This window comes from Chenopodium album, chromosome 24 (genome assembly GCF_948465745.1).
Source record: "Chenopodium album chromosome 24, dcCheAlbu1.1, whole genome shotgun sequence".
In the NCBI taxonomy this organism is placed as follows: Eukaryota; Viridiplantae; Streptophyta; class Magnoliopsida; order Caryophyllales; family Amaranthaceae; genus Chenopodium; species Chenopodium album.
Genome location: NC_137857.1, coordinates 34,783,717 through 34,808,993, shown reverse-complemented (window position 1 = coordinate 34,808,993; position 25,277 = coordinate 34,783,717). Strand labels below are relative to the sequence as shown.

The window sequence follows — 25,277 nt, the reverse complement described above, 5'->3', positions numbered from 1 at the left end:
GTGAGGCAGAGAACCTCTGGAGAATTGATGGCTGTGGAGCAGAAACCGGATGAATCTTTGAGGGATTATATCAGGCGATTTAACAATGAGGCAAACACCATTCCGAAACTGCAACAGGAAATAGCTGTGATGGCTTTAATGAATGGATTGATTGATTCGGATTTTAAGAGATATCTTACAAGGAAGAACCTGCCGACATTGGCAGCGGCATTCAACAAAGCTCATGATTATATAAAGAGTGAGGAATTAATGAAGACAAGTAGCAGACATGTCACTGCCGGAAAGGGGCAAAGTCAGTATGAAGGGACCTCGTCTGGAGGAAGCAGGCCGAGAGCTCCTGCCCCAGGAAGGGGAGGAGGAAGTCGGCAAGATTCCAGACCGACAAGGCTGCCAATGAGATATAGCACCTACACTCCCTTGAATACACCAAGGGCGGCAATCTACTCAGTAAACCAGAACAGAGAAGATTGGTCGAGGCCGATTCCCATGAAGGCAAGACCAAGGGATGTGAAGAAGTATTGTATGTTCCATAGGGATGTGGGACATTATACGGAGGAGTGTACACAATTGAAGGACAACATTGAGGAGTTGATCAGAAAAGGGCACTTAACACAATACCGGTTGAATGCAAGCAGGAATCAGCAACCGGCACAAGCAGTTGAGAGGCAACAGATAGAAGCAAGGCCCGAAAGAACACAAGGAAGAATAGTCCGACAAGGGGATGCAGGAATACCATCGTTATCTACAGGAAGGGTAGATGTGATAACGGGGGGACCGATTCATGGAGGGACGATTAGTGGGGCAAAGAAGCATTTGGCGGAGCACCGTCATCTGGTTTGCGCTTTGGATGTAGACAACCGTCCTCGGCCGGCGTCTATACCACAAGTTGTGTTTACAGAGGAAGATGCACGAGGTGTAGTATTCCCGCATGACGATCCGTTAGTCCTGATAACCAAGATAAATGGGGCTGACATCAAAAGAGTACTGGTAGATGGGGGTAGTTCAGCAAATGTGTTGTTTGTGCAAGCTTTTAATGAGATGAATATAGGAAGGCAATACTTGAAGCCGGTATCGTATCCAGTGATCGGGTTTAATGGGTCGACTGTAAGGCCAGAAGGGAGCATTGTGTTGCCTGTAAGGATGGGTGATGGACCACAGGCAAGAGATGTGATGGCAGAGTTTCTGGTGGTGGATGTCAAGTCGGCTTACAACGCAATTATCGGCAGACCGATAATTCACGACATGCAGGCCGTTGTGTCAACTTACCATCTAGCAATAGCCTATGTGTCGAATTTAGGTGCTGTGGAGAAGGTGTATGGGGGTCAGGTTATGTCAAAAGCCTGTTATGTTACAGCTTTGAAGAACCCAGTTGGTAGTGTTACGGTACCATGTAACCCAATAAGGGAAGGTGAGCCGACAGTTCAGGATTTAACCATGAAAAACTTTGATGCAAGACCTGAGGAAACACCAAGGCCGTTACCGGGGGGAGAAACCGTCCAAGTTGAACTGCAACCAGGTGACCCGAGTAGGACAGTGAAGGTTGGGGCTGATATGGATGTGGACACTAGGTGTAACCTGATAAGCTTGCTGCGTGAAAATGCCGACGTCTTTGCGTTCTCGGCCAGTGAGATGCCGGGGATACATCCAGAAGTAATGGAGCATAAGTTGAATGTTGACAGAAAGTTCAGGCCGATAAGGCAAAAGAAGCGCAATTTCTCAACTGAGAAAATAGAAGCAATACAAGCTGAAGTAAATAAACTCTTAGCGGCAGGGTTCATTGAGCCTTGCACATATCCAGAATGGTTGGCGAATGTAGTAATGGTGAGAAAGCCGACAGGGAAATGGCGAATGTGCGTGGATTTTACAGATTTGAATAAAGCTTGCCCTAAGGATTGCTATCCGTTACCCCGGATAAATAGGCTGGTAGACTCAACCTCTGGTCATGCTATGCTTAGCTTTCTAGATGCATTTTCAGGGTATCATCAGGTCAGCATGCATAAGGCTGATAGAAATAAAACGGCTTTTATAACAGATGTAGGCGTATACTGTTATAAAGCAATGCCGTTTGGGTTGAAAAATGCAGGGGCAACCTACCAGAAGTTGGTAGACAAGATTTTTGAGAAGCAGAAGGGGCGTAATGTAGAGGTGTATGTGGATGATACGATAGTAAAAAGCAAGGAAAAAGGAGACCACATAGCAGATCTGAGAGAGACATTTGGAACTTTGAGGAAATATCAAATGAAGTTGAATCCGGAGAAGTGCGTTTTTGGGGTGAGATCAGGGAAGTTTCTAGGCTTCATGGTCAGTGAACGGGGAATAGATTCCAATCCAGATAAGGTGAATGCGGTTCTTCAAATGAAACAACCAAAAACCATTCGTGATATACAGAGATTAACTGGCAGGATGGCAGGGTTAACTAGGTTTATCAGCAAATCGGCTGATAAAGCACTTCCGTTTTTTATGGTACTAAGAAAGAATAAGGCATTTGAGTGGGGAAAAGAACAAAGTGATGCCTTAGAAGTAGTAAGGAGTCATCTTAGATCTCTTCCCACAATTGCCAGGCCCGAGAAGGGAGAAGTGTTGCAGTTATACATCTCGGCATCGCCAAAAACGGTAGCAGCCGTTTTGTTAGTGGAAAGGAGGAGACAACAACAGCCGATTTACTTTGTCAGTCATGTTTTGAATGCGACAGAACGCAGATATCCAGTAATAGAGAAAATGGCGTTAGCAGTAATAGTGGCAGCCAGGAAGTTGAGGCCATACTTTGATGCACACCCGATAGAGGTGCTCACCAATCATCCCTTAGAGAAATCATTGCGCAAAATGGATACATCTGGTAGATTACTGGCATGGGGAGTTGAGTTGTCGGAGTATGAAATAAGTTACAAGCCCAGAACGTCAATTAAGGCTCAAGCATTATCAGATTTTATTGTTGAAACCACATACACAGATGAAGAAGAGGAGTTGGGAACATGGCAGGTATCAGTTGATGGATCGGCCACAGCAACGGGGGCAGGGGCTGGAATTGTGATAACGGCTCCAGATGGAAAAATGTTTGAATACGCCATGAAATTTAAGTTCAAGGCAACAAATAATGAGGCCGAGTATGAAGCTGCGGTAGCCGGAATGCAGTTGTCAATAGCAGCAGAAGCAAAACGACTAGTTCTGACAACTGATTCCCAGCTGGTATCAAGTCAATTCAGTGGGGAATATGAAACCCGAGAACCAGCAATGGTGAAATATTTGGAGAAGATGAAGCAATTAGCAGCTCAGTTGCAGTACTTTGAGATCAAACTAGTTCCGAGATTGAAAAACGCTCAGGCAGATGTGCTAGCAAGGTTAGCAAGTTCAAGTTTTAACGACTTGGAAAGGACAGTCATGGTGGAGGTTTTAAAGCGGAGAAGTATAGATGAGATGTCGGCGGATGTATTATGTGTTGATGTTGGGAATCAATGGTACGATAAAATATTGGCATACATCATTCATAGTGTAGGGCCGACAGATAAAGGAGAGCTAAAAAGACTGTGAAAGGATAGTGTATGGTTCGTTATGTACCAAGGCCAGTTATACAAAAGGGGGTTTTCACTGTTATTGCAAAGATGTATAACGGATTTTGAATCAGCAAGGTTAATAGAAGAATTGCACGAGGGAAGCTGTGGTAACCATCTCGGAGCAAGAACCTTGTCTAGGGAAGCAATGAGAAGGGGATACTACTGGCCGACATTGAATGCAGATGCAACGGCTTATGTTAAAAAATGCGAGAAGTGTCAAAAGTTTGCCCCAGTTATCAACTTGCCTCCAAATGACCTAACTCCGATACTAAATCCAATCCCTTTTGCCCAATGGGGGATGGATATAGTAGGCCCGTTCCCATCGGCCACGGGTGGAAGAAAATTTCTGATAGTGGGAATTGATTACTTCACAAAGTGGATAGAAGCAGAACCAGTAACGAAGATAACGACATCGGAAGTAAAAAAGTTTATATGGAAAAACATCTTCACAAGGTTTGGGTTGCCAATGGCGATGGTTTTTGATCATGGGACCCAATTTGACTGTAAGCCAGTCAAAGATCTCTTAATGAAGTACAAGGTGAAATTTGCTTATGCAGCAGTATGCCATCCACAGTCTAACGGCCAGGCAGAGGCAGCAAATAAGCAAATTGTGACAGCGATCAAGAAAAAGATTGAAGATGCAAAAGGTTTGTGGGCAGATTTGATACCGGAGATATTATGGGCAAACAGAACAACAGTAAGAGAAGCCACAGGAGAATCGCCTTATACTCTGGTTTTTGGAACAGAGGCAGTCATACCAGCAGAAGTCGGGTTGCCGACATTTAGGGTTCAACATTACTGTGAAGACCAAAATGATTTACTCCTACGACAACAGTTAGATTTCTTACCAGAGCTAAGAGAAAAGGCAGCAGTTAAGTCAGCTGCATTTAAGGAAAGAATGTCAAGAGCCTATAACAGAAGAGTATCTCATCGGCCGTTAAGTAAAGGAGATCTGGTACTACGAAGAACAGCAGCAACCGGTAAAGGGAATGAAGATGGAAAGCTGACTGCAAGTTGGGAAGGACCTTATCGGATTAGAGATGTCGTCATCCAAGGATCGTTTTATCTGGAAATTTTAGATGGGACACCCCTAAAAAATGTATGGAACTCAGCTGTATTGAAGAAATACTATGTGTAATCTACAATTTTTATAAGAAGCTGATATCAAGAAAGATATCGATAATGAATGAAGAAATATTCAGACAACGTGTGTTGGAAAAGGCATCCTCCATTTAACAGAACACCGTTAAATGGGACGGACAGCTCAAAACCGCTTCCGTGAAGTTAATAGATATACAACCTGATCAGTTGTATACGTTAACTCACGAGGTTGCTGGTTCAAAATATAATACCGGCCAAATCAATTCGAGTATATGCCGATATGAGGCGTAGCTCAGAAAATGATCGCCGAGAGGGTACCTGATTGGCTGAAATAGCAAAGCAGTAGGTGACCGAGGTTATAATCTGAACCAGCAACAACCATTTACTGCTCAGTATACATAGATCTAATATGAACTATGTATACTGGGGGGAGTAAGGAATCATATAATACTTGTGATAACAACAGTGTATTGTTAACTGATACTTGTGATGTCTATAGTACGATGAAGGATGTCGGGTATCAGACAAACCACCAGGTAAGTCTTTAATTTTTGCAATCTTTTACAAATTATAATTTGTAAGGCCAAAAAGTTATCATAACATTGTAAAAAAAAAAAAGAGAAAAAGGGCAAAATAGAAAGAGATAAGCAAAAACAACACAGTTACGATAAGGGGCGTAAAAATTTGCAGACAGTTAGCAAATAATGGAAATAAAAATAAGTTTACATAGTAGATAAAGTTGACAATCGACAGGCATCACCACAAAAAAGGGGTATATGCCGATAAAACAGCATTGTCAAAATAAAATGTTAACACATGCAAAAGACAATAAAAAGAGTTACAACTGATAAGGCCCAATAATACAAGACCCACAAGAAGATGTCGGTGATGACTGCCCGCCCCTTCAAGCTTGTGCATTCTCAGACATTGGGGAATCTAAAATGCTGGGATTTCTGGGGCCGTCATCAGCAGTTGGCGCCAGGATATACAAGTCCTCTTCAGAAAATTGCTGCGCCTCGAAGCCGGAAGGGATCTTGTAGGCTTCCTCGCCGAAAGCCTTTTCAACCTTGGCCCAATCATCCTTTTTCCAACCGGCGGCGTGAGCAACACATCTCTGAGCAGCTGTCCAACCTCCATCAAAACGATCTTGGAGCTTGGAGCAGAACTCGTCGGAGGCTATATAACGGTCGACCGCTCTCTGACGAATACCAGGTTTGTCAGCTTCCATTTTTTGAACCTTTTCTTCAAGGCTCTTAATTTTAACTCTGGCATCCTGGAGATCTTTTTCAACCGAGGGAAGGCGCTCAACAGCCTTATTCTTCTCGGTGATTTGAGTCTTCAGACTCTGCACCTCTAGCTCGAGACTGGCAACCCGCCCCGCCTTAATCCTCAGTTCCGACATCTCCTTGTCGTCCTTCTCTTTTTTTTTCTTCAAATCATCCAAGGCTTTTTCAGCATTAGCGATGACTTCCTGCATGGCACTTTCACTGGAGGAGGCCTGATGATGTTTCTCCTGATAGTAACGATACATCTCAACCAGCTCTGTGCCAGACATGACGGCCTACAAAAATAATAATAATACGTATATAGTAAAGATAAATCAATAAGTAAATAAATGAGGGTTAAGGGTTAAACGAACATTGTAAGTACGTGACAAAGACGAGAACATAACATAAAAATATGAAAAAGGGAAGAAAAGATACCTTCATCATGTTATGCATATGAGCAGCAGCAAGGGGGCCGATTGGGCCAGCAGGTCTGTCCATCGGCAGCGTTAGGTTGCTCAGGAGCCGATAACCGAGATTTCCACCTTGCATTGGATCATCGGTAATCATAGATTCGTTCCGGCCGACATCCATAACAGGTTGCCAACGATCTCCGGAATGGCCAGCAGGGACGGCGAATCCCTTCAAAACTTCATCTGGAAACCTTCCAGAGACTCGTTCAATCCATTGATTGGACCGATAAGTCAGGGCCAGAATGCTGGAATCTGACCCAACCGTAGTATGAGAGATTATGGTGGTTGCCTGAGGTTGACGAGGGGATTCGGCAGAAGTGAGATCTTCGATCTCAACACCCTGAATAACCTTCTTCACGATAGCCTCAGGGCTTTTAGCTTTGTTGATAGGTGGAGTCTTCTCGGGCGCCGATTGATCCTTCTTCTTCTCGGCGCGCCCTTCAGGTTGTCTAGGGCCGGAGATCACAATTCCACCTCGCCGATTGGCTAGAGGTGTTAACTTTCTCTTCTTGGCGTTGTCATCGGCCATGATCTCAGCTCTTCTTTTGGCACTGATAGCTGGAGCGCGGCCGCAAACGGAAGAAAGAGTGTCGTAGGGACTTGAAGCTTTGGGATAACGTCTGATAACCCTTTTCCCGTCGGAGGATAGGCCGAGTTGTTTATTGTCCAACTTGTCAATACCTGAGAATAAGGAATGAAAGTTCAATCAGTTAGGTACAGGTAATCTTAAAAAAAAATATACAAAAAAAAAAAAAAAAAAAGCAAAAACAACAAAGAGGAAAGAAAAAGAAGGAAGAGAAACTCAATAAACAGTACCGTAATTGTCAGTCCAACAGAGACCGACACGAGATAACGACGCGTTGCCCAGAATGTAACTCACATTCGGCACCCACACCGTAGGAACAATACGAACCTTGCCGTCACCTTCATCAAATTCTGAGATGTCAAAATGATTGACGACTCTCTCTTCGTGTTTCCCAAGATCTCTCTCAGGGATTGAGTCAAAACGGGGATGAGGCCGGAAAAAGGTTCTTTTTAGAGGATAATCCTCAGGAACCGACATGAAAAAGAACCTCACTTGCCATCCCTTACAACTTGTCAGTTTGGGGTGGACGGTGTATTTGCGAGGTTGGGTATACAAGGACCACCACCCATCCGACTGACCATCTCTCTTCAAAGTAATCAGTCGCCTAAAAGCGTTAAGGGTTAGAGGATAGTTTCGATATAGCATGACCCAGATGGTGGCAATAACGGCCCGGATAGTAGGAGGAGTAACCTGAACTAAACAGACATTCCAGGCTTTTAAGATTTTCGCCATAAAGGGGTGTAGGGGAAAGCGGAGGCCGAAGTCTAAATGCTTCATGTAAACGGCCACGGAACCTACTGGGCAATCTAATACTGAGGCTCCAGAAGGGGGAAATGACAGCTCATACCCGTCAGGTAAGTTGAAGAATTTTTTAGCGCGGCGGCAGTAATCTTTTTCAATTGCCGTTTTCCTAAAATCATCACTTATTTTTGCCTTGGCCACTTTTCCATCTCTAGCGAGGGTAATAGGTTGACAGAATTCAGCTCCGTCGGTCTCGGAATTATAGCCCTCGTCCAGACTCTCTTCCTGGATAACTTCTGCCGTCAAGTCAACAATGTCATCCCTACTCTCATTGTTGACACTGTCTTTTTGAATCTCGTCATCTCCTAAAACCGAGTTGACGGCTGAATCATGCACTGGAGATGGCGGACCTTTTCATAGGGTTTGCAGGGATGTCATCCGCATTCTTCTTCGGAAGAACTCACAACCTGACCTTGCCCAGGTCTTTTGCTGGATTCAGCTGCCTTAACGGCTTCAGCTGCCTTAGCTGCTTTGGCGGCCTCAGCGGCTTCACGGGCAGCAGCTCGAGGCTGATAACTGATACTCTTTACCCTTGGCATGGTGTTTATACCTATATTGCCAACAATAGTGCCGTATTGATTAAAATAGCGTTTCCCAGTAAAGCTGCGTAAGTGATAACGAACACTAACAGGCTCAACGTCAAGAATTTCGGTGTCGGCAGAGATATCAGGGTTAGTAGGGTGAAAGGCACTTTCGCGGTGGGCAATAGTCCTATGTATCATAAAAGCGCGTTTTTCTTCTTCGGAAGATAACGTCTCAAATGGATAATCAATATTATCAGAAAGGGAAGATGAATTACCCTGGTTACTACCAGTTTCTTTGCCTAAGGATTGCCTAATTAAACGACGTCTAGCAGTACTAAGGTTAGGGAAATTCTCTTCGACACTATCTTCAGACATTTAATTTAAAAATGAGAAAATAAAACAAAACATGCAAAATCAAGGGGTTAAGGAACGGCAATACCTTCGACAAAAGTCGCTGATACGATGAACTTAAAGTGAGAAGTGACGAAGAAGAAAAGTGCGCTGAATATACTGAGAAGCGTAGACCGAAACCAAGAAAAATCCGTGAAATAAACTTTTTGTTGAAGAACAATTAAGACTGAGAAAAACTTTGGAAAAATGAAAGTGAAATGAAGAATGGCGGAATTTTTGATCTAAAAAAAAGCAAAAAAAAAAAAAAAAAAAACTGAAGAGTCAGTTGAGGTGAAAGGCGGTTCAGAAATCCAACGGCTCTGAATTAACAATCAATTTCAAAAAGTAGCGACAGGATTTGTGACACGTGTGCTAATTTTCCCGCTTCAAAAAAAAAAAAAAGCGGTTACGCTTCAATATTATAACAAGTAGACCTTGTCTGCTATCGGCACACAAGGTCACTTGGGGGGGAAAACGGAGTTTTTCGCTCCCAGGTTTTTTGCAACAAGTACACCTTGTCTGCTATCGGCATACGAGGTCACTTGGGGGGGAAAACGGAGTTTTTCGCTCCCAGGTATTTTGAACCAAGTAGACCTTGTCTGCTATCGGCATACAAGGTCACTTGGAGGGGAAAACAACGGTTAAAAGCCAATAATAGTGCAAATGGATACAGTACAGGATTACAGTACAAAGATTGTCTTCTTACATTAACAAAATAGAAATAAAAATAATAAATAAGAATATATCTTCTCAGCAAAAGAATATAGAGCTTAAAAGAATATGGAAGCAAATTGTTTGAGCAAGAGATGTGAGTCTCTGGAATATTCTCAAGCTTTATCTGAAAATGTATCTGAGTATAGGCCAGGCAAGTATAATAGGCTGCGGCAACGACAAGGTTAGTAATAAAGCTTTGATAACACACCGTGCTTGACAGAGTACAAGAAATGTTGTCGCATGAAATTTCCAACGTAAGGTGAAATTTGAGGAATGAGAAGTGGAACCCAAAGTTTGTTTAGTTCAGTTTGTTGCCTATGTTAATTGAGAATGATGATGTATGATCATGTGTCCTCACTTGGGGGACTAACTGTATGAGATGATATCTGAGCATGACCGATATCTTGTGAAAGCGCGTGGCCAGGCTCTAAACAGTTATGAGAGGATGCCGATATGTCCCAAAAAGAAGACATGTCGGCCTGTAGGAATCCGGCACGTGGCAACAGAAGCTCGACACTTGGCGTAGAAGGCTCTGCATGGATGAAAGCCACCTGTCAAGGTAGATCATTATAAATAGTAGGTAAGACCTCATTAATGGGGACATGAAGGAAACTCTCTTTCTCTCTCTCTACTTTCTCTCTCTTACTTACCTTCTTCTCTTATACACCTTCTGACTTTATCATCGGAGTGGTTATCCCCGGATCACCCCGGGGTTAGCTAACTTTTTCTCATTGTGTAGGTTCTCAGCTTGCCGATAGGAGTATCAGGATCTCAGGTCCGAATTCTTGGGGAAGTCAGGATTAGACGGAAACAGTATGCATCTTACATACTGAACATTTCGACATACTCTGCATAACAAAATTACGTTACAGACTTAAAGTTCTATGTTTGTCACTGATTTATTGTTTGATTTATAGTCGATTCATATATTAATATCTAAAAATATAACAAGAAGTCGATTACTAAAGTAGATGAAACAGCTAAAACTGCTATGCTAGATTGCCTTTTGTTCTCGCAATGGAATCCAAATTCCTTGAATCATACATCTGGTTGAAAATTCAAATTGCTATCTTTTACTATAAATTATAAATTCACATGTACAACAACGAACATCATTTTCCCAACTAGAGGTGTCCACCGTGCGAGTCGTGCGAGCTGGGTTAGGGTTAGGTGGGTCGCGGGTTGGGGTTTCATGACACACGACACGACACACGTTAGGTAGGGTGGGCCGGGTCGTGGGTTGGGTCGGAGAAGTTGGACACACTAGGGTTAGGTTCGTGGGTTAGATGGGTCGTGGGTGGGTCGAGCTGGGTTCGTGGGTTAGACGGGTCGTGGGTGGGTCGAGGTGGGTTCGTGGGTTAGGGTGGGTCAAAGGGTGGGTCGAGGTGGGTTAGGGTGGGTCGAGGTGGGTTCATGGGTTAGGGTGGGTCAAAGGGTGGGTTTGGGTTGAGTTGGGTTAGTGTGTTAGGGTCGGGTGGGTTCGTGTGTTAGGGTCGGGTGGGTGAAACGGCTAAATGGGGTGTGTGATGTTTTAATTTTTACAAAATTAACAATTTGATGGCTTGCTCTTAATTAAGATGCCTACGTATCCTTATATCACAAAATAAGGAATCAAAGCCAACGTAGTTCTTATATTGTACTTATTTTGGAATTTGGGGGAGGAAGGGGGGCTTGGACCTATCTTTAGAAAATTAAAATTTAATTTTTCAATTAAATTCTAATTTTCGAAAAATAAGTTGCCTACGTATCCTGAAAGAATCAAAGCCCACGTAGTTCTTAGCGTACCTGATTAAGACTTTTCTAGCCACCCATGTTTGTTGCATCATCATCCCCGGAAGCTGCATCATCCGTTGACGACTCCAATATCATCACAGGATCATCTTCATCGTCTTCGTCTTGCTTTAAACCTTGAGTTCTTCTTTCAGCTTGATCCCAATCTTTCTTACAAACACAAATTTGAATGCTTTCCGGAGTTAAGCGAGATCTTTTTTCATCTAACACTCTTCTACCTGCACTAAAAGCAGACTCGGAAGCAACTGATGAAGCGGGAACTGCAAGTATATCTTTTGCAATTCTCGCTAATATAGGAAAACTTTTTTGATGTTCTTGCCACCATTTTATAATTTGAAAGCTGTTGTTGGTCTCATGTTGATATGACAAATAATCATTAATAGCAAGTGTTGAAGAAGATGATGATGAGAATGATGTAGATGCTTTGTGTTTTTTTTTCATAACTTTATCAAGAAAACCAAATCTAGAATCGGAAGTACTAGTATTAGTTGGTGTAGCTAAATCAAAACCATAAATAGATGCATAATGATCATAAAGGTCTCCCAAAACAGATTTGCATTTGTTAATATATTCACTAACATCATAATCGATTCCTAAACTTGTATAATAAAATTCTAAAAGATTTTCCAAACCTTCAGCTTTGACACCGGGGTCAAGAATAGCAGCAATTCCATAAATAATTGGAAATTCACTAAAATAAGTATGCCACTTACGTTTCATGCTATCAAGAACGGGACGAAGTTCATCAATCTTCATATGCTCTTCGATGGTGTGAACAACTTTAACACACTCAATTACTACTAAATGAATGTTAGGCTCGTAGATATAAGAGAAAATATGAGTTGCACTATCAAAAGCATTTAAAACATCACGAACAAAAGAAGCATTAGTCCATTGACTTTCGGTTAATAACTCAGTAGGATCAACACGAGTCTCGTTGTAAAGTTGGGTCAAAATATCACGATACTTTATAGCATCATTCAACAAATTGAAAGTAGAATTCCAACGGGTAGGGGTATCAATAGACCATTGTCTTTTCTTAAGACCTCTTTCTTTACACATAGCTATGTACTTTCGTCTAACTGACTGAGTTATCCTAATCCATTTTATAACTGTTCTAATTGGGTTTAGCAATGGTTGCAACTCAGCGAGACCCTCTTGAACAGACAAATTCAAAATATGAGCACAACATCTAACATGCAAGAGACTACCACCCAACAACAAATGCAACTCGGAGTCATTTTTCAAATAGTCAATACACTTTGTGTTTGCAGTTGCATTATCAAGAGACAAATAAAAAACTTTATTATTCAAGTGAAATTCTTTTAAACAATCCAAAATACGAACTTTGATGTTAAAACCGGTATGCCTTTCTTCCATAGCTTGAAAACATAGTATACGTTTTTGAATAAACCAATCATCATCCACCCAATGAGCAGTAATGCAAAGAAAAGGTTCGCCCATACTAGAAGTCCATGTATCACTTGTAAAACTAACACGACCATCAAAAGTACGAAATAATTCAATCAAACCACTCCTATATTTATAATAAGAAGTTTGTGTATAACGTCTTAGGGTGTTTCGGGGGACACGAGTAAATGCAGGTTGTAATGCAACTTTATTAAAATGCTCAACATTTGCATTTTCACCATAACTAAAAGGGTATTCATTAGCAATAACTAAAGTACTCATTTCATCAATCATTCTATCTTTATTATAATGGAAAGGTGTACCTCCGCCTGGTAGATGGCTCATGTATCCACCCAATTGTGTTTGGACGGGCAACTTACCCCCCGAAGGACGGGGGCCATTTTCGAACAAGTCGTGTTTATTTTGCAAATGCCGACTAAAGGTTCCGGTTCCATCTCCCGTTTTCCAACTATATGACTTGTCATTTGCACCTAGCGCCTTGCAAACTAGGCATGTATACGTGAACCTCTTTGGTTGACCGGGTTGCCATCCCGGGGGTGTGACGTCAACACCGTCAAAATGTTTCCACACCCAAGAAGTGTGTCCTCGACCTCTACTTTCACCGCCACCACCTTTCATAAATCAAATTATTGAAATTAATTTTTAAACGCTATTCATGAAAATAAGCTTTTAAATTTTAAATATTTTAATTATAATTATTTAAACACATTTTTCATGGTAATTATAAATCATAGAAAATTGGAACTAAACGAACTTTATAATCATTAATAATAGTTTTTTTCAAATATTCATAACAATAAAAATTAAATTAGAAATTACCTTGAGATGAAGGTTGAGATGTTGGTTGTGATGGAGGTGGCATAGTTGAACTCGATGATTGGTGGGAGAAATGTTGTGGTGGAGACGTTTGAATATTTTGCCCATCTCCTAAACCATAATCTCCATATTCATTGACAAATTGGTTTAAATTTTCCGTATTAATTTCATACGAAAAATTTGCACCACCACTCCTTTGGCCACCACTTCGACCACCACTTTGACTCCTTCCCATTCCTCCTCTTGAGCCCATTTTTTTTTTTTATGATTACTAATTATAATATGGAGAAGAACTTTTTTTTTTTTTTTTTTTTTTTAGAATCTTAAGAATACTAATAATAATAGTAAGGAGATTTTTTTTTAACAAAAATAAAACTCTATATAACACTAAATAACACTTGAGAATTTGAGAACAATTAAGAATTTTTGAGTAAGAGAGAAAGAAAGCTTGAGTTGTGTGGAAATTTCAATGAAATGGAATTGGTATTTATAGGAAAAATTGAGGGGATGATCATACAATACAAAAAAACTAGCCGTTAACATTCTTCATCAAATTCAAAAAAAAAGTAGCCGTTAGTTTTGAAAATTATTTGGAATATGGCTGTTAGGCTAGGCGGGTTGGGCGGGTTGTGCGGGTTGTGCGGGTTGGCGGGTTGGGCGGGTTGTGCGGGTTGTGCGGGTTGGCGGGTTGGGCGGGTTGGTGGGTTGTGCGGGTTGGCGGGTTGGGTGGGCTGGCGGGTTGTGCGGGTTGGTGGGTTGGGTGGGCCGTGCGTGATGGGTCGGGTTGGGTGGGTTCGTGGGTTGGGTGGGTCGAATCACGTGGGTCGAAATGGGTTGAAGGAGTTGGGCCGAATCATGTGGGTCAAAATGGACTGGGTCGAAATGGGCTGGCCTAGAATTTTTGGACCCATGACGCACCCACCTTTTCAAACGGGTTGTGCCGGGTTGTGCCGAGTCGGATCCGGGCTGGACCCATTTGACCCACCAGCCGTGCGGGTCAGGGTGGGCTGGGTCCAACCCGGCCCACTGGCCACCTCTATTCCCAACATATAATTTTATGCAATGTCATACAACTCATAAGAGACGGGAGTGGTAGTACTACTTAAAACTCTGTGCTTTTAATTTCTCTCTTGCTTGGAAAGTTTTGATGGGAAAATTCCCTGTTTCTCATGGTGAGAAACAAAATTTGTTTCTCATGGGGGCATTTTTGTGAATAAATCAACAACTTTTTTAATATTGTGGGCTCCACAGTTGAATAAAGTTGAAAAAGTTGTTGATTTATTCACAAAAAGTTTCTCACGGTGAGAAACTGGGGCTTCCTCATTTTGATGTGTTCAAACTTCAATCCCCGAGAATGAATGGGTCGATCTACTCGTAGATTTATCAGATTGTTGCTCACTAGTTCTTGAGCTTGATCCTGATTTAGTTGATTTGTCAGTAAATAGCTCTTTGAACTCTGAAATCAATCCCTTTTGAGTAGTATTAATGAAAGCAGGCTGTTCCGGCGCTGGAAGATCAAAGCTACTGTTGAGATAAAAGACAGTCGATAACATAGACGGTCTTTGATCTATATTCCCTTGAACACACAAGAAGCCTAGGTGCAAGCATCGTGTTACTTCACTGCTTGAATATGAATCCGTTAGAGAAGAATCGACAACTTCCATTGGTGCGCCCACATTCCAGTGCCTCCATACCTGTTTATTGTATGCACATATTAGTTTTTAAACAGAGGAATAGAAAAAGAATATGTATTGACCATATGCTCACATATGTCAGAAGATTTTCGGATGTTACAGTTTGGCGACTGCTGATCTTCCTGCCAGTTATAATCTCCAGTACCAACACACCGAAGCTGTATACATCTGACTTGGTCGAGATTTCACCATATTCAATGTATTCGGGGGCCATGTATCCTCTGTAAAAATTAAAATCAATGACTTCTATGGTTATCTGTTTCTGCCTTTTTTTCTTGAACATTTATATTCAATTTTTTAATGGTCATGTTGAGTCTAGATTTATACTTACAATGTTCCAGCAAGTCGGTTAGTCTGATCCTGCTTCTGATTCACTGCAAAGTTTCTTGCAAGGCCAAAATCTGAAATTTTTGGGTTCATATCAGCATCTAGCAGTATATTACTTGCTTTCAGGTCACGATGTACAATTGTAAGCCGAGAATCTTCATGAAGATATAGTATTCCTCGTGCAATGCCATGGATAATTTTGTAGCGTGTTGGCCAATCTAGTCCACTTTTTCTTTCAGGATCTGTGCAAGCATTTCAAAGTTGACTTTAAAAGAAGGGAAATTCATTCTTCATACTCTGTAAAATAATTTATACATAATATGATTTTAAGCAATTTCGTGTACCAAATAACATCTGGTCAAGGCTCTTGTTGGGGACAAATTCATAAACAAGCAACATCTCATCCGGCGCCAAATGAAATCCCAGTAGTCGAACAAGATTTCTGTGTTGCAGTTTAGCAACAAACACCACCTCGTTCTTAAATTCCTCCACACCTTGATGAGAGCCTTTAGAAAGCCTCTTGACTGCTACTTCTTGTCCATTTGGTAGAGTGCCCTGCAACAAAATGAATAGTGATTTACCAATAACAAATACTTCGATCTTACTTAGATCCTACACCTAGCCTATTAACGTCGTAATAATTTTTATTACCTTATAAACAGCACCAAATCCACCTTCACCCAGCTTGTTAACGTCAGAAAAATTGTTGGTTGCAAATTTAAGTGTTGCAAAGTCAAATTGCAAAGACTCTGCAGTCAAGTAATCTTCACCAAGCATTGCATCACAAGGTAAGGAGGGACATCAAATTACTTAGCTTGATATTCACATTTTTGAGGCAAAATTATGTATCTAACTATCCGTATTTTTACCATTTTCTATTGCATGAGCTTGACTTCGTAGGCTATCACTTCTGCTGCTGTCGTTATTATTCCTTCTTTTCTTACATTGAAGAAAGATGAGTACAGTCACTAAAAGGACCAAGATCAACACTAAAATACCAAGTGAAATGTTTACCACAAGGGATCCACCTGCCTTACCCTTTTCTGCACAAGATAAGTAAAGATGATAATTATAAGGAAATTACTCTTAACTTAGGAAATTACCTCAATTTAAAAAATCCCCAAACTTGGGATCAAATAAACCATACTAAAAAAAACAACAAATTATAATTGTTACATGTTTATAGTGTCTTAGTGACAACTTTATTAATGTAGTGTGACATTATTAAATTATGTCGAATCTACTATTAAAGAGCCATTCGGTTGAGGATATTCATGAAAGGGTAAGGGAATCAACTATCCCTAGTTCCATACTCCCTTTGATGTGGTTTGTTAGGCCTTTCTCCCATTTCCTCAAAGTCTTCTAAGTTGATTCCCTACCCCACTAGGTTTTTCCATTCCCTTTCCTTAACCTCTATCACACCAACATTCCACCCCTAAACCACCACCCTAAGCCCTATTGCCACCACCAAACCACCCAACCACACCTCCCCCCATCCTTCCCCTTCCTCGAACCACCTTCTCCTTCTCGAACCCCCATGCCCCACCCTCGAATGAAAACCCTCAACTGTCCCTCCAGAACCCATTATGAATGAAACTTTTGCAAAAAATTAAGTGATAATTCCCTACTGAACTACTCCCTTCGTGTTTTTTTAAGTGTTACACTTACAAAATTCGGCCGTGTTTTAATAAGTGTTATACTTCTTATTTTGGCAAAAAATTACATCATAATATTATTCAGGATCTTCCGTTGCACGGATTTCATGGGAAACGAAGTCATAGGCACGTAGGTTCAAAGCCAGACCGACAATATGTAGCCTATATATTATCAAAATGACTTATATTTTCAACATAGTGACCTTCATTTTATTATAGTGACTTTTTTTTTTTATTAATAAAACAAGCATAGTTTCTCTAATGTTAGTGGTCCACAATAAATTAGTGTGAACTAGGTCCCTTTAAGAATTTGTAGGAATCAGATAACCAAATTGTTATAAATCGTCTCTCAAAATTTGTGGTTTATTTTACGGAACTTGATTGTGTCCTTGATGATGTTATGTTTGTGTGCAAGTATTTTAATTTTGTTTCTTGGTTACATCTTCGTAGGGATGGGAACTTTGTCGCCCATCTTTGCTAGGATAGTATCGTTTGGAATTGAGCAAATATGGGAAAATCACTGTCCTTCCGATGTTGCACTGTATGTATTAATGGACAATTTGTCCAAACCTTGATTAATGGTACTCCTAACTTTTTCAAAAAGATAAATAAATAAATAAATAAATTAACATTTGTTTTTTTTGGGGAAAAGGCCGGGGGTGTAACTCTTAGATCTGCCAGAGTGTTTATTATGTGATAATTAAATGAATTGAAATTATCGTATACACGTACAGATCCCGAAACGTAAGGGCTATTTAACTGGTCTACACACTACGTACAGAATTATTCATGGCATTATATTGCTCGTGGAATACTATATCTCCATGAAGATTCTTGGCTTAAAATTGTTCATCGTGATCTAAAAGCTAGTAGTATATTATTAGATATGATATGAATCCAAAAATCTCTGATTATGGCTTAGCAAGAAATTTTGCAGTGAATCAATCAAGATCGAGATCAAACAAGTAGACTAGCCGGAACATTATAAGTTTTTGACTTATACTTCATTTGCTTTGATGTAAAATGTTTTCATGGATAATGATTTTCCCATTTTCCTTTTGTTTGGTTTGTGAAGTAGGAACAATAACTTTTCCAATAATGGAGGAAAACATTATCCTTTACAAAAGAAAAGAAACCACATTTTCCTCCATCTTTACCTCCTTTATAGTTTCTCTCATTTATCCTCACATTTTCACTTAGATTTTTAAGTTCTCGATGATTTTTCTTGTAAAGAACCAAACAGAGGATCAACTAATTAATTTGCTACATATATCATATCATGGTACTTTCATGGCTTAAAGTAGACATATTGACCCAAAATTGACTCAAGTAGCTAGTCAATTAAACCGAGTACTAAAGCTTAATTATAGGGTCCACCGGCAAAAAGTAGTCATTATTGCTCAACTTGTTTGCCATTTTCTCACGGCATAATATAAGAATCTCTAGCAAAAATCACATTTTCTATGCAACACTAATTTAACAAAATGTCATTAGTCATTAATCTTTCAAAGCTACACCTCTATTCAGCTGTTATTTTTCTTATCTTGAGTGCAAGATTTATCATTACCGATGCAACATATGACTATGTTACTCGTAGCTGCTATGATGATGAGACGTACGCCCTCAAAGCCTCATTTACGAGCGACCTCAACAGGTTGTTATCTTCGCTGCCAGAAAAAGCAGGACAAAGCATCAATCATGGATACTACGCCACTAATTCGACAGACTCGGCTGCAAGCGATGCAGAGATAATTTATGTCCTATTTCTTTGCCGAGGTGATACTACTTCTGATGATTGCAAAGGCTGCGTGTCTGCTGCAACTGATAAAATTCAGTCCGAGTGTCCGAAAGCCAAAAGAGCGGTAATTTGGTATGGTGAATGCATGGTTCGATATTCCAATACGTCTTATCTTGGGGATGTGGATGAGTTTATAAAAGTTGGTTGGAGGAGCATCGAATCTGTCGAGGATAGTGATGTTAACAGGTTTATGAAATTGGCGGGTGATACCTTGTACGATTTAGTGTCTGATATAGGTAAATCTGAGGGGGTGGGAGACAAGAAATACTACTTAACTAAAGGTGGAGTTGATTTTAATAGTTTCATGAAATTATATAATGGGGTTCAATGCACGCCTGACCTTACTCCAATCGACTGTCAAAGGTGCCTTAAAATTATGCTTACTAAGATGGCTACTTATTGTTATGGGAACAAGGGTTGTCGGGTGTTGAATCCTAGCTGCAACATACGGTACGAGCTCTACCAATTTTATGCTGACACGGCCTCACCACCACCTGCAACATCTTTGTCGTCGCCAACTCAGCCTATTAAGGGTAAGTCGTGGTCAAATTCTTCTTTAATATAGTACGGAGTATTATTCATTACAAATTATTAAATGAACCTGGTTTACACTAATTTATTATAGACCGCTAACATTAGAGACAATATGATTGTTTTATTAATAAAGAAACATGTCACTATATTATAATAAAAGTTATTATTTTGAAATAAAAGTTGATGTGGCATTATAAAAGCTATAAGAGGTTAATATTTTTAATGAAAATTTTAACATAATAGTCAATTTGAATAATAAAGATCACTATGTTAAAATTAAGTCAGTATTCAACATAATGTCGTACTTTAGGTTAATAATAACATTAAAAGTCACATAAGCTTTACAAAAGGTTATTATGTTAACAAAATAAGGTTACAATATTAAAAATTAGGGTGTTAGAGGACCAACTCAACCAAAAGCTTAAGCTGATGGTTGAGGCCCAGGAATAACCCATACCTGGTGCGAATTAATTCCACTTTAAAGGAGGGGTGAATGAGATTCGAATCCGTGACCTTTGTGTCATGCTGACTCTTGATACCATGTTAGAGGACCAACTCAACCAAAAGCTTAAGCTGATGGTTGAGGCTCAGGAATATGTTTTATACTCTATCATAGGGGTCACTATGTTGAATGTAATGCCAGTTACTTGTGTATAAACTTTAGGTCCATAATAATATTATTTTAAAACAGTCCAAGCAAGATTTTCTGATCATCTATTAACATAGTACTTCATCTGTCCTATATAATTGAGTAAATTAACACATTCAAATTTTGTATACATGTCAATACACTAATTTGACTTTATGTATATAAAGTTAAATTATGATAACATGTGTTTTTATGTTAGTAAATATTATACTATCTCTGTTTTATGTTTTTTTGCAACTTTGGAGTATTTTATATCTCACAAATAATATCTAAAGTTGCAAAAAACATGAAACGGAGATAGTAATAAAACTTATTATATAAATAATGAAAAAAGTTCAACTTCGTTATTCTGAGATGAATAGAGTATTAAAATGAGAGTGTGGCAAACTGATTATAGCTAGGAGATCATGTAATTGATTGTGATCGATTTTCATCACTCGTCTATATGACTCTCTAATAAAAAAATAAAAAAAAATAAAAATCTATTCAATTTACGTCAGTTTTTTTTTTTTATGGTGAATTGAAAACATATAATAGCAATAAAAATTAACATGCGACCAATTATGTAAATTTCTTTGCTCTCTCTTTTATTGGTTTGTGCTGCAACAATTGAAAAATGTTTAAAATTTCTTAGAAATTAATTTTTGTATGTTAGATAAAAAATTTCATTGTAGATACTAAAGACTAATTGTGATTAAATTATAATAATGTATAAAATAAATCGATCATTTTGGTTTATCATTTAGTATACGACCATTATTAAAACATCCTTCAACTAAATTCAACTCAAGTTCTTAAAATTATAAAATCGGCTTAGTTTTGGTGTTTAACGAGAATTAATTTGAATTGATCTCAAAATTTATTGAGATCGGAAAAGAAGCTCTAACCACTTGAGCTATCCCTTACTCTTAGCTTATTGAGTTTACAACATTTTTTTGCTGAAAAAAGGGCCAGGGTAATAATGTTTTGGTGGGTCAACTGAGAAAACCTGGTCATCATTCACTGAGAAACTAACAGTCACTTTAAGCTTTCTCTTGGCCTATCTGAGGTTACCATTTGGATGGAGGAGTGCCCCCCTGCTTCTCTTCCCTTTGTCACCTCTCACAAAGTGACCTTTATTAATTAATTGAAGTGTTTGTGGTTGTGTCAAAAAAAAAAAAAAAAACATACAGTGTACAGAGAACAACGTTTTATTCATGATAGACAAGTTGATAAATTTTGTCGATTGATTAGCTTTGCTTTCACACATATAGTGATATTACTGATATAGATAGATATGTAGAATATTTGTCTACTATACTACAATCAATAATGATGCATACCTCTAGAAACGTCTATTTATGCATTTCTGTAGCGAATTGTTGTAACCAAAATTATACTTACTCTATTTTCTTTAATTACGGACACAAAATTTTTAAAAAGAATAAAATAATAAAATTGCACATGTGACGGTAAGCAAAGGTGAAAGAGTAAAATTAAAGTAACAACTCTAACAAAAATAAATATTAAACATAAGTAACAGTAAAATAGGCAGATACTAGTATTTGATATGTGAAAACAAACAAAAGTATGAGCGAGTATACCAATTATACCATTAGTGCAATTAGTATACAACTAACTTTCCTACAAAAAAAAAAGGTAAAATTGGTAAAAACCACCTTTTATGTCCAACTTTTTTGAAAAAACCATCTTTTATGTTTTTTTTTTTAATTAAACCACCTTTTAAGTACCTAAATTTTTATTTGCACCACCCCTATTTCAAATTATGACGAAAAAATTAACTAAGACGTCAAAGGGGCCCACAACTTGTGACTTTCGCTTCTAAATCATGTATTTTGTTCACCTCCAAAACATTTGACCCTCCCCTTTATATATATGCATGACCAAATTGAGTAAAGCTCTAAAAAACCACACTTAATTTTGCTACAAAAATTAAATTGTAGTATTTGTTTATTCTCAAAACCTAAATTGAGGTAATTGAAGTGGATGGTTGATATGGAAGGGAAAGATTTGCTATGGTTGATGATTTGGAAGTGGATGGTTGAGATGCAATATGTTAGATTTGAAATAAGGGTGGTGCAATAAAAAATTTAGGTACTTAAAAGGTGGTTTAGTTAAAAAAAAACTTAAAAGGTGGTTTTTTCAAAAAAGTCGGATAAAAAAGGTGGTTTATACCAATTTTACCAAAAAAAAAGATGCCAATAAAAAAAAAGAGGAAGTAAAGTTAAAATGTCTCTATTCTTCGTCACTAATACCACAATGTTTTATATTTTTTTAAATCTATATAGTACTCTCTTTTTCTGTTGGGAGAGCTTTTTGGGTCTAATAAGACTAACCATGCAATAAAAATAAAGGACAGGAAATAGTAATCAATAATTGTATCGTTCTTTTTTATTAGTGGTAGAGTAAAAATTCTATTTTCAAATTTCAACCATTATCATTTAAAACTTTTGGTTAAATTGGTATTTTATGGTGGTATTATTAGGGGGGCTGCCCAGTTTATCTTTATGATTGATTTAGTTTGTCAATCTTGTGTGCCATGTCAGCCCTCGTCATTATACACTGATGAGTCAGTAAAACCAACACAGCGGTGGTCATTCTTATCTGATGAGTCAGTTGATGACAATGCTCACAGAACGGCCAACTGGTGTTAACGTCGCAAGGTGAAGTGTTAACCTCGTTGAATCTGTATCGTGTAGACGAAGGTGGAAATTAAATTCGATCTTTACTTTTTGTGGCTGGTAGTTTTTTTGTATAGCTGTATGAAACATTTCTTGGTTAAGAAGTTATTGAAAAAAACATGGTTTTAAAAAACAAAAAAGAACTACAGCTTAGTGAAATCTCCATGAAGTTGTAGCTCTAGATCTGAATGATGATCTGAATCAGAAGATCGGATCCGTTCATGTTGAAAGGAAGGCTGTATGGCGTACTGATTTCATCCTAGTGGTATGCGGTTTACACCCATTATATTGCTTATTTAATATTTGAATCTTGTGTATTCAACGTGTTTATTAAATTAAAGTATTTAAATGTTTACAAAAGATGTGATTTGTTTAATTAAAGTAGGATACTTGGATATGAAATCATTATCATCTATGAATTATTTGGATCGGATATGGACTCTATGCATAAAATCGGCTATCATTCTATCGTATTTTTAGAGCGTTGAAGTTGTATCATTTGTTCATACCGTAGTATTAATTTGGTAAAAATTACTTTGGCATCTATATGCTAAAATTCAACATATTTGATTCAGAGTACATAATAATGACTACACGTATGTGCGTAACAAGTAGAGTTGATGCTATTGCCTTGTGATATTTTACTAATAAAGAAAGTTGATCTAAATTTCGAGTTGTATAGTCTCAGAAATTGATAAAAGATTTGGGTAGTAAATTAATACCGATAGCTTTGTATAAAAAAATTTGTATCACTAGTTAATTAAACTTGTCCCATTTAGTGACACAAGCTACTTATGTATATTAGGTTGTTATTTTAGTGACCTGAGCTACGAACTGAAAACATGGATGTTGAAGACATTATAAGTGAAGGTGACGATGGCCCTGTTAATGTGAATTCTGGGAACCAAAATTCTGGGCTGAGTGGTGATGATCTTACAAATGGTGGTAAAAATTCACCAACGACCCAGGACTGTTGTGATCTTAGTAATGGTGACGAATTCCAATCTCCAATTAACACAATGGACACTTTAGCCACAGTTGTTGGTAGTAATCATATGAGCGTGGGCGCTTCCGGTATGGAACCTCCAAAGGTCGGTATGGTTTTTAAGACGTGGCAAGATGTAGAGGCGTACTACAAAGAATATGCCCAGCAACAGGGTTTTGGAGTCACTAGAGCACAAGGTGTGTATTCCAAAGGCGAGGGCAGAGTTCGAGATCGTATATCAACTACTTGGAGGTGTGAGTGTTGGGGTAGACCAGACATGAGAGCGTTAAGGGAAGCACGAAAGAGGGCTAAGGCTATGGATGTAGCTGGTACAGGGGGCGCAGTTGATGGTATAGTTTGTGCTGATGAATTGAGTAAACGTAAGCGCAAGTTTAAAAAATGTGAGTGTAAAGCGAAGGTCTATGCAAGTGTTAATCGTCAGGGTGAATGGGTGGTGAAGGGAGTGGAATTGGAGCATTCAAATCATACACCAACTCCTAGTAAGGCCAACCTAGTTAAAGAGTATCGAATGAAGGGGCTAACTACAGGAGCTAAGAGGAAGTTGCTAAAATTCTTTGATGAAGGTGTTCCTGTTACACAAATCCACGGATGTTTGTCTACAGAAATACAAGGGAGTCAACTAAAAGTGCGATTAACTGTGAAAGATTTGGCGCACGTGGTGTATAAGGAATGGAGGTTAAAAATGGTGGGAGGGGATTCCGCCGCAATGATGTCTTATTTTAAAAAAATGCAAGGAGCAAACCCAAATTTTTATCATGCCCAACGGCTTCACAAACATGGAAGGTTAAAAGATGTGTTATGGGTTGATGCGCGTAGCCGTGCAGCATATGAAGAATTTGGTGACGTTGTATGCTTTGATGCTACATACTTGACAAACGAGTATGAACTACCATTTGTGAATTTCGTGGGGGTTAACCACCATGGCCAATCAATTTTGTTGGGTTGCGCCTTGGTTTCTCATGAAGATTGTGACACTTTCCGGTGGATATTCCAGGAATGGTTGACATGCATGAATAACCGGCCTCCAAAGGCGATTCTTACTGACCAGACTGCCGCGATGTGAAAACCTATAGAGGAGATTATGCCATTTACCCGACACCGTTGGTGCATCTGGCACATTATGAGAAAAATTCCGGAAAAACTGGGTAAATGTGAGAGGTTAGTATTGTGTTGATATCGATATGATGATTACTATCATTGTTTCAAAATTTATTTATTTTTGTCTGTTTCATTTTGTAGTTACAAAGATTTCAAGGGTGTCTTAAAGGGTGTTGTGTATGAGAGCCTAACAGTCGAAGAGTTTGAGACTCGGTGGAGCCTATTTATTAGTGAATATAATCTGGAGGGCAACGATTGGTTGACCAGCCTATACAAGGAGCGGCATATGTGGGTTCCTGCCTACATGCGAGATTACTTTTGGGCTGGTATGAAAACCACTCAGCGGGTTGAGAGCATAAACAGCTTTTTTGATGGGTTTGTGAGTCGAAATA

The 25,277-nt window shown here is 39.1% G+C and overlaps 3 protein-coding genes and 1 pseudogene across 5 annotated transcripts; 2 read left to right on the top strand and 2 right to left on the bottom strand.

Annotated features, from left to right (window-relative positions):
• The first annotated feature begins 3,549 nt into the window (after positions 1 to 3,549).
• Positions 3,550 to 4,689, top strand: LOC145610924 (uncharacterized). Its single transcript, XM_081666185.1, has 2 exons — positions 3,550 to 3,858; positions 4,126 to 4,689. Exons 1-2 carry the CDS (start codon positions 3,550 to 3,552, stop codon positions 4,687 to 4,689), a joined length of 873 nt encoding a protein of 290 aa, XP_081522311.1.
• A 6,487-nt stretch (positions 4,690 to 11,176) lies between these two features.
• Positions 11,177 to 14,082, bottom strand: LOC145611833 (uncharacterized). 2 transcript variants are annotated; one of them, XM_081667205.1, is made up of 3 exons: positions 13,447 to 14,082; positions 12,930 to 13,238; positions 11,177 to 11,456 (listed from the first exon to the last, which is right to left on the bottom strand). In XM_081667205.1, exons 1-3 carry the CDS (start codon positions 13,694 to 13,696, stop codon positions 11,206 to 11,208), a joined length of 810 nt encoding a protein of 269 aa, XP_081523331.1. In that variant the 5' UTR covers positions 13,697 to 14,082; the 3' UTR covers positions 11,177 to 11,205. The 2 variants fall into 2 exon arrangements, with proteins under 2 accessions (XP_081523331.1, XP_081523332.1); XM_081667206.1 differs by having other exon boundaries at positions 11,177 to 11,414.
• Positions 14,083 to 14,772: 690 nt separating this feature from the next.
• LOC145611832 (putative cysteine-rich receptor-like protein kinase 31) lies at positions 14,773 to 16,326 on the bottom strand. 2 transcript variants are annotated; one of them, XM_081667203.1, is made up of 5 exons: positions 16,116 to 16,326; positions 15,809 to 16,019; positions 15,469 to 15,706; positions 15,211 to 15,358; positions 14,773 to 15,137 (listed from the first exon to the last, which is right to left on the bottom strand). In XM_081667203.1, the coding sequence occupies exons 1-5, from the start codon at positions 16,239 to 16,241 to the stop codon at positions 14,778 to 14,780; spliced, it is 1,083 nt and encodes a 360-aa protein (XP_081523329.1). In that variant the 5' UTR covers positions 16,242 to 16,326; the 3' UTR covers positions 14,773 to 14,777. The 2 variants fall into 2 exon arrangements, with proteins under 2 accessions (XP_081523329.1, XP_081523330.1); XM_081667204.1 differs by having other exon boundaries at positions 15,238 to 15,358.
• A 2,277-nt stretch (positions 16,327 to 18,603) lies between these two features.
• Positions 18,604 to 25,277, top strand: part of LOC145610923 (cysteine-rich receptor-like protein kinase 25) — a 28,816-nt pseudogene continuing 22,142 nt past the window's right edge.